Below are 9,274 nucleotides of genomic sequence, written 5' to 3'. Positions count from 1 at the left end.
AGAGCGCCGCCATTTGCTGCGTACAAGCACAAAAGAGCGGCGTGCAAAAGAGAGAGCGCGCACACAATGCTGAGCGACTGCAGGTGCAAGCGAGAGGCAACGCTACGTAGCTGAGTGCTGTGCTGTGCTGTGAGTGGCCGCCTGGCGAGAGAGAGCGTGAGTGTGTATGTGTGTGAGTGTGTGAGTACTTGAGTGGTGAGCGCAGCATGAAGAGAGCGCGCAGAGGCAGCAGAGAGTGTGCGAGCAGAGTTTTTGAGCTGCAGAACAGAAACAGAACACACACAGTAATACGCCGCTACGCTGACTGGTTGTCTGCGCGCTACTGAATTCGACATCGAATCGCATCGCATCGCATCGAATCGAATTGTAACGTATCGAATGCGTCGCGTCGCGTCACGTTCAAATTTCAGTGCGTTCGGTTTTTAGTTTGACAACGCGTGGCAACAACAACAGTCACCGCTAAAATAAAAACAACACAACGTCGGCAATCGCAATCGCAAAAGCAAATAAAAATTATATATTATATATTGTATATTTTTTGCCGCGGGCGTGTTACCTTTGACCTCGCTGATAACGCAGACACTTTGCCGTCGCACATTTCTTGGGTTTAACACACACGCACAATTTTTTGAAGAAGAAGCAACGCAGCTGCGACACCGTCCAATGTCAAAGTCTTATTTAGTTATCACCAAAACGAATCGGCAATAAAAAAAAATAAAAAGAGAATAGAAACTGAAACTGAAAAAAAACGGAGCGTTCTCTAATGCCTTATCAGCTGGACGCATCTGCGGCAACAGGAACAGGAGGAACAGGAGTGGGAACAGTAGGAACACACAGAGACTGACCACTGTAGACCTTTTTTGATATATCTATATATGCATATATATGTATATATATATATGTCTACCACTCAATTTCCATTTTTCGGAGTGCCATTCTCGCGCTGTCTCGTAAATTAATGTCATAAATTAATTTTCGGTCGCTATCTCGGTAGTCGGATTCGAAGTCGAAGTCGCCGTCGTAGTTCGTGTCTTGAGTCTTTACTTTACCTGCCGCTAACAAGACAAGTGTGTGTGCGTGTGTGCTTGTGTATGTGTATGTGTGTGTCATCTCAAAACAACCCAAATGTTCCTTAAATTACCTTGAAGCTGAAAAGAAATGAAATTTAAAAAATAAAAAAAAATTAAAATAGTGAAATAAATAAATTAAATCAATGCAAAATATATAAAAGAATAGCTAATATTTGTACAAGCATTTTGGCACACAAAAATATTAATAAAAATATAAATAAAAAGAGAAGATTTTCAATAATTTGCTCGTAAAATGTTGAAACCATAAATTGATGTTTAGTGTTACTCAATCGTAAATTGAGTTGAAAGAATTGAGTTATAACAAGAAACAACGCCAAGTGTCAAGTGTTCTTTCTATATACGTACCATATAAATCCAACAATATTTATAAGGATTAATGGGATTACAGGACCAACAATAAAAAAAGCCTTCGCCTTGAGACACAAAAGGAAACCAATCAGGATATCAACAACTGCAACAGCAACAACCACAACAACAGCAATAATAATAGCAACAACAACACACACATACATATACATACAGACAGACATCATCATCGTTGGAAATAGACCTCGTGTCATTCCAAAAGACGCACATGGGCGTCTGCACCGAGGAGCGCCCTGTGATGCATTGGGTAAGCATCGATACTTCGATACCTCAATCCTCCGCCTCATAGAAATAACTCATATACAAATACAAGCAAAGAACACAGATCTAAAAAGAGACACACTAATAGATATATTTAAAAAGTCCAAAATATGAATGGAATTTCAGGAAATTTGATATTGGGAAATTTAACTAAAAACAATTTATTAGAGTTAAAAAAAAGTTTGGAATTGAAATAAGAATAACATTCAGTAGGAAAATATATATACTCCTTACTAAGCCATAACTAGTTGATTCGACTGATTCTAAACATACATTTGTACTATATGGAAACTCTTAGAAATTCTGAACAATGTTGTAAGAATTGCAACCAAATTATGAATAGCCTAATTTGAATAGGAGCTATGAAAATAAATTAAGATAGTTCAGAAAGAAGATCAGGGCCGGTTATTCAATGTTTAGAGATATTTTGACGTAAAAAATTTGGAAATATCCCTAATAAAATTTAAGGAGACATTGGAAAACCGGCATTCAGAGCACAAAAATTTGGAATTGAAATAAGAAATTGGGAATTGAGCATAAAAGTTAAGAAATATACAAATATTCCTAACTACCCTACGAACTTAATAAAAAATCTATTAAACTTCAGTAGGAAAAAGTTTAAAAAGTTCCAAAATCTAAAATATTTTATATAAAACTCGAAGTTTTAAATAAAATATTTGAGAATTCCTGATTTGTAAATTGTCTGTTCCATTTTTTAAATTCCTAATAGCATAATTCTCAGTAAATATGTGCTATCAAATTATATGATTTCTAGTCTAATTTATTGTGTGTTTCCAAATTGTGGGGTTCTTTGAATTATTTGTCAAAATACATATAGACAGGGAATCGTATATATTGTGCAATTCATGTTATATTCTGTAGACAATTTTTGAGTCAGCATCAGTTCTGTGAGTGCTGATTAATTTGTGATTTATCTCGCGCTCGGGTTACAAATGTTATCAATGTCAGACCTAAAGCTATACTCCTGCCATTCCCTGCAACATCGGAGACAACAACAACAACCACAACAACTACGACGGGAATCTGTAGTGATAAGAAAAAACCCCTTGTGTATGTTTTATTTGAATACATTTTCAAAGCATGACAGAATGACTTTTATGAGTAGCTGTGTTGTTGTCATGAGTCGATAATTCTAGCGATAGGACAGATCATTCAGGATGAGCTTCTGCTCTTGATTCTCAGAATCAAGAATCAAAAATCATGAAATGACACTTGACACTTGAAATTCCCAGTGCTCAAAGTCAATTTGTTTATTTTTGATTTTTCTAGTTTATATAAAATTGATTTCTGTTTCTGCGAAAACTTCAATCGATTGTTGTAAGTGTAACTCAAATTAAATATCAGCTGAAAGCTAAAATGTTGCAAGTTATGTATACGCCCAGTAAACAACATAGAAATTGTAGATTTTACTTGTTTTACTTTTGTAATGTTTATAATAGTTGTCAAGAGCGACGGAAATACAACTTGGGTGTAATTTTTTAAATGAGTTTATAAGCACTTAAATCATATCTATTATTTTTTTTATAATCCACACACAATTAGAAAAGTCTTTTATAAAATTCCCATCTTTTAATCTAGTTTAAGCTTAAGAATTTTTGAGTGAGATAGAAAATATAATATTTCGATTTCAAGGGAATTTATAATTTATAGTCGGGGTTTTCATGGACTTTATGAATGATCTGATAATAACACTAGGCAGTTCCCCATATACTTAATTTTATAATGGGAAAACCTGCACTGCGACACTTAAAAAAATTTAAATGAAGCCTCAATTTATTGCAATTTATAATAGATCTAGAATAGAAAAATAATAGCAATGTTCATATTTTAAGTGCAAAAATTTTCATGGTTTTTAAAAAAATAATATTTATTGCTCTGGTTTTGATTTCTTTAGTTTCTTACAATGAATTAATAATTGTTAAAAAATTGACTTTATTTTTGTTTACGTAAATTATTATTAATTTTTGTAAGCGTATCGAAGAAACATAATGTAAAAAACTCAGCTTTAAAATACAGAAAACATCTTGTAACTCATTATACTTTTTTCCTGAAGTTTTCTTAACTACAAAAATATTATTTCAGACGAATATTCTTGGTTTTAAAAACCTTTCGTCTTTATTGAATTGATTGGAGAGATATCATTTTTTTTTTAATTTTGTATTTTAAACCTTTTCAATCACTTTCCATAAAAAAAAAATACAGTTAGTTATTTAAGCTAGAAATGTTATTTTTCAGTAAATTTCGTAAGAATTAATATGTTGCTTAGCTTTCAATTTTTGGAGTGATTGCAAACAAATCAAGCCATCATGTTGCACAAAAAGTGTTGCCATAAAAATGTGGTTATACTATCTTGTCAGTTGGGATTTGGTATAGTAAGCTGTTAGCCGTATTAATGGCCAAACAGAAAACCGATGCTGAAATATCTAACCAAAACGGTTGAAAGAAATGTGCGCACGAATTCAGGCATGGACTTATGGTACTCAGTGTAAAGCCCCTAAAGGTAATTGCATGTTCCCAAAACAGAGACAACATCGCAACAACAAAATGGTTGTAAATTTCAAAAAGCAAGCGAAAAATACGCAATGTACAAATCTGAAGTTTCGCATTTTATTTTTATTTTCGGTACATTTTTATTTTATTTCATTTGTTATTTTTTTTTTTCTGTTGGTTGAAACCTGTCATCCTTATAACTTGAACAGCAAGCAGTTGAAATCTATTTTGAACTAATTAATCAAAAATAAGTAAACTGGAGCATCGATGATACGTAGCGAATCCTACTCTATATATATAAATATGGGAATATATTTAAACTTTTCTGCAATGTCTGTGCTTCGTTTCATACTCGAAATATAATTGTACTCGTACTCGTATTCGTATTCGTATTCGTATTCATATTATATGGTCTCTCTTTCTTTTATTTTTCAATGAATGTCTGGGGGGAATTTTTGAATCTGTCGCTTGGATTTCCCTCACATGTTCCTGCTCTTCAAATGTCGCGCAACATTTTCGTGGAAAAACGCGCCAAGTTTTGTTCTTAATTGAAATTAACTTGAGCTGTGCCGCCATTGAAAATTTGATGCATCATTTGTGTTCAGGCTCATCCTTTGAAATTTGTGAAACATTTCAGAGCTGACTGAAAATTGTGAAAGATTTCAGAGCTGAGTGATACCGAAATGAGCCGTCTCAGTCTCGAGCTTCATTTACCGACTTTTAATTTGAACTCTCTTCAGAAATGTTCTAAAAACAGAGGTATCAACCATAGCTAAAAAAAGTGTTAGTTTTGGATACATAGAACAAACTAAATTAAATTCAATTATATAGTTAAGAGATAAACGTTTATCAAACTTATTTTTATTTTTAATTTGAGTATTGATAACCACCAAATCTAAATAAAAAACGGTAACCGTTCCGAAACCGATATACATAGGCTTGGCGTAGCCCATAATTGAAAATATAGCACACCAAGTTTGGAAAACCTTACTTATTCTTTAGTTGTTAAGATCAAGACTTAAGAAAAATAAAGAAATTTTTTTTAAATCATATAATTTCAATAATATCATTGTATGTTTTTTTTTTTTTATTTCACACACACTTTTTGAACTTGTAATAAAGTGTATCAACATAAAGTACATGACAGATAGCACAAATGCAACAAATAAAAAGGTTCGGGTGATGAAAACCTTAGCCGATATACCCTTATTCTATTAAGTTTAGCAATGATTACTGAACATTACTATAACTATTTGTTTTTCCGTACTTTTTTTGGATATACAGCAGCAGAGCGCAAGATTTCTTGGGCCCGGCGCAAGGGAGAAAAGTCCGACACCACCTGTAGCACATCAAGGGAGCAATCAATGTGGCAGTGCTGCAGGTGCAAATAATAATCATCCGTTGTTTCGCACATGCTCCACATCCTCGTGTCCAGATATTTGTGATCACAGTACAAAGCCATTTGGCAATGCATACGGCAGCGAGTCATACAGAAGGTAAGCTATACCCAACTATTTCTAATTAACTCTTACAGCTATCTAAACTATCAATTCTCATCCTTTATTTAGCTATGAAACCGCCGATCGCGCTACATTCGAGGACTCGGCGGCAAAATTCTCAATTAGCCGCAGTCGCACGGATTGCACGGAGATTAGCGACGAGACCACATCGGGCATATCATTCAAAACTGAACCCTTCGGACCACCCAGCAGCCCCGAATCCACCAACGATAGCAAAGTAACCCGCAATCCAGACGATTGCGCCGGCTGTGGCCGACAAATACAGGTGAGGTACCAGCTCTAATCGTATCGGACGGTAGCCGACGGTGGATTCCATAGTACTTATTGAAGATTCAGGCTGACTTAAGACCGAACCGAATAAATGAACAGTGAAAGATGACAAATTTAATTTTCTGATTTGGATGCAGAATCATAAAAGAGGTCATATCATGATAAAATTGACATTCCGAATGAAAATCGGTTAAGATTTGACAAAGTTATGACAGGTTGAAGTATGTGAGAAAGTGTCAAGGGCAAAGTATGGAAAAAAGGGACAGTGATCAAACTATTGGAAAAATAGACAATGAAGGAAGAAAAATTGAATTTTCTAATTTTGATGCAGAATTAATATAGACGAAAAATAATGATAAAATTGATATTCCGCAAGGAAATCGGTCAAGATTTGACAAAGTTATGAAAGTTTGAAGTTAGTGAAATAGTGTCAAGGGAAGAGTATGGAGAGATGGACAGTGATCGAACTATGTTAAAAATTGACAGTGAAGGGTGAAAAATTTAATTTTCTGATTTTGATGCAGAATTAATAAAGAGAAAAAATAATGATAAAATTGATATTCCGCAAGGAAATCGGTTAAGATTTGACAAAGTTATGAAAGTTTGAAGTTGGTAAAAAGTGTCAAGGTAAGAGTATGGAGAGATGGACAGTAATCGAACTAGGGAAAAAATAGACAGTGAAGGGTGAAAAATTTAATTTTCTGATTTTGATGCAGAATTAATATAGAGGAAAAATAATGATAAAATTGATATTCCGCAAGGAAATCAGTTAAGATTTGACAAAGTTATGAAAGTTTGAAGTTGGTGAAATAGTGCCAAGGAAAGAGTATGGAGAATATGGACAGTGATCGAAAATATGGAAAAAATTGACAGTGAAGGAAGAAAAATTGAATTTTCTAATTTTGATGCAGAATTAATATAGAGGAAAAATAATGATAAAATTGATATTCCGCAAGAAAATCGGTTAATATTTGACAAAGTTATGAAAGTTTGAAGTTGGTAAAAAGTGTCAAGGTAAGAGTATGGAGAGATGGACAGTAATCGAACTAGGGAAAAAATAGACAGTGAAGGGTGAAAAATTTAATTTTCTGATTTTGATGCAGAATTAATATAGAGGAAAAATAATGATAAAATTGATATTCCGCAAGGAAATCAGTTAAGATTTGACAAAGTTATGAAAGTTTGAAGTTGGTGAAATAGTGTCAAGGAAAGAGTATGGAGAGATGGACAGTTATCAAACTAGGGGAAAAATAGACAGTGAAGGAAGAAAAATTGAATTTTCTAATTTTGATGCAAAATGAAAATCGGGGCCAAATAAAGATAAAATTGATATTCCGGAAGAAAATCGGTTAAGATTTCACAAAGTTATGAAAGTTTGAAGTTGATAAAATAGTGTCAAGGGAAGAGTATGGAGAGATGGACAGTGATCGAACTATGGGAAAAATAGACAGTAAAGGGTGAAAAATTTAATTTTCTGATTTTGATGCAGAATGAAAATAGGGACCAAATAATGATAAAATTGATATTCCGCAAGGAAATCAGTTAAGATTTGACAAAGTTATGAAAGCTTGAAGTTGGTGAAAAGGTGTCAAGGAATGAGTATGGAGAGATGGACAGTAATCGAACTATTGGAAAAATAGACAGTTAAGGAAGAAATTATTAATTTTCCAATTTTTATGCAGAATGAAAATATGGAACAAATAATGATAAAATTGATATTCCTCAATGAAATCGGATAAGATTTGTCAAAGTTATGAAAGTTTGAAGTTGGTGAAAAATTCGCAGAAAACGTTTATTTCATGTTTATTGTACATATTTTCAAAACAATTTTTTAATAATAATAGTTATAAAAATTGAAAACGGATGTGTCATTTATTATTATGGAATTCGGTTCTCTGTTCGGTGCTTTCAGGATCGCTTCTACCTCTCCGCTGTGGAAAAACGGTGGCACGCCAGCTGCTTGCAGTGTTATGCATGTCGGCAGCCTCTGGAACGGGAATCCTCATGTTACTCACGTGATGGCAACATTTATTGCAAAAACGATTATTATAGGTAAGTCGTACTTAAATCGGAGTGCCAATGCCACTCACTCTAATATGATGTGGTAGGCTGTATGTTGGCTTCTTCTGGGAATTGGAATGGGAATGGGAATGGGAATGGAATCGGGTAGGGCAGTGCAGTGCAGGGGTCTGATGAATCAGAGATAAAGCCTCGAACTGCATGCCAAGACATTGACTAGAAAATGATTTCCAAACACGCAAATCAAATATTTATGCATGCATTGTTTTGCACCACTGTGCGAAGGCTATCATACGAATAGTGACGACGCGACGCGACGGCAAGAAGCCGAAGAAGCAGACCGAGACCGCAAACGAAGACACCACAGCGCTTCTGCTTCTTCTCTCACCTTTACCTGTCCTAACGAGTGGTGGTAGCTTAGCTATTTTTCTGTCAAATAAATAAAGTTACAGCTAGCTAAAAGTTCTTAAAACTACTGAAAATATACCAAAATATGTTTTGTTTTTTAGCAGAACTTTATTCTATGTCAAATAAAATGTTATTTATAAAACCATTGCTTTTCCCTATTCTAAAGTAATGAGATATCATAATTATTACGTCTCTTTTTTTAATGTTATAAAAAAAATTATAGCAAGAAATTAAGATCTTTGTCTGTTTGTGTGTTTCAAGCTGTGTTTCTTCTTTTCTATATAAAACTCTTTGTTCTGACTGACTGAGCATTATGCAGGTCAAGCCGTAGGACCTAGGAGACTGAAATTTTTACTAAGCATAGCTGAGATAAATTCATCGTGAGATAAGACGGGTATTTTTCGAAGTTGGAAATGGAAATGCTAAGAAAGAAAAACTGCGTTGTTTTTTAAGGTATATTAACCAAACTCACAGACTGTTTCCATTTTACTATTTTTAACGTGTGGACAACATTTGGTCAAAATCGGATTACTATATCATACAGCTGCCATAGAGATAATCGGAGGCAAATTAATTTTTAGTATGTCCAACGTTTAACGCAAAGATTGCATATTTGCCTGTTATATCCTGAAAATATCAGATTACTATATAATAAAGCTGCCTTAATAAAATATATAAATCTAAAACCATAATAGCTTTTTATGTTGCTTTCTTGCTGATATAGCTTCTTAGCTATATCTAGCCATTTTGGCGCTGAAGTGTTGTCAGCACTGATCCTTCGCTTCCTCCTCCCGTTGCTCTTTGTCTCCGCCTTCAGCTGCACTTCCA

At 34.1% G+C, this 9,274-nt stretch overlaps 1 protein-coding gene across 1 annotated transcript in view; it reads left to right on the top strand.

Annotated features, from left to right (window-relative positions):
- The first annotated feature begins 283 nt into the window (after positions 1-283).
- The window catches only part of LOC117784442 (protein apterous), a 29,322-nt gene continuing 20,331 nt past the window's right edge, over positions 284-9,274 (top strand). The window contains exons 1-4 of the mRNA XM_034622182.1: positions 284-1,704; positions 5,514-5,725; positions 5,798-6,014; positions 7,932-8,071. Of these exons, the coding sequence (XP_034478073.1) occupies positions 1,666-1,704; positions 5,514-5,725; positions 5,798-6,014; positions 7,932-8,071 (608 nt within the window). The 5' untranslated portion in view covers positions 284-1,665. The remainder of the gene's footprint in view (positions 1,705-5,513; positions 5,726-5,797; positions 6,015-7,931; positions 8,072-9,274) is intronic.

This window comes from Drosophila innubila, assembly GCF_004354385.1.
Source record: "Drosophila innubila isolate TH190305 chromosome 2R unlocalized genomic scaffold, UK_Dinn_1.0 1_C_2R, whole genome shotgun sequence".
Taxonomy (NCBI): Eukaryota; Metazoa; Arthropoda; class Insecta; order Diptera; family Drosophilidae; genus Drosophila; species Drosophila innubila.
The sequence above is the reverse complement of the archived record's forward strand: the minus strand, read 5'-3'. Positions and strand labels throughout refer to the sequence as shown.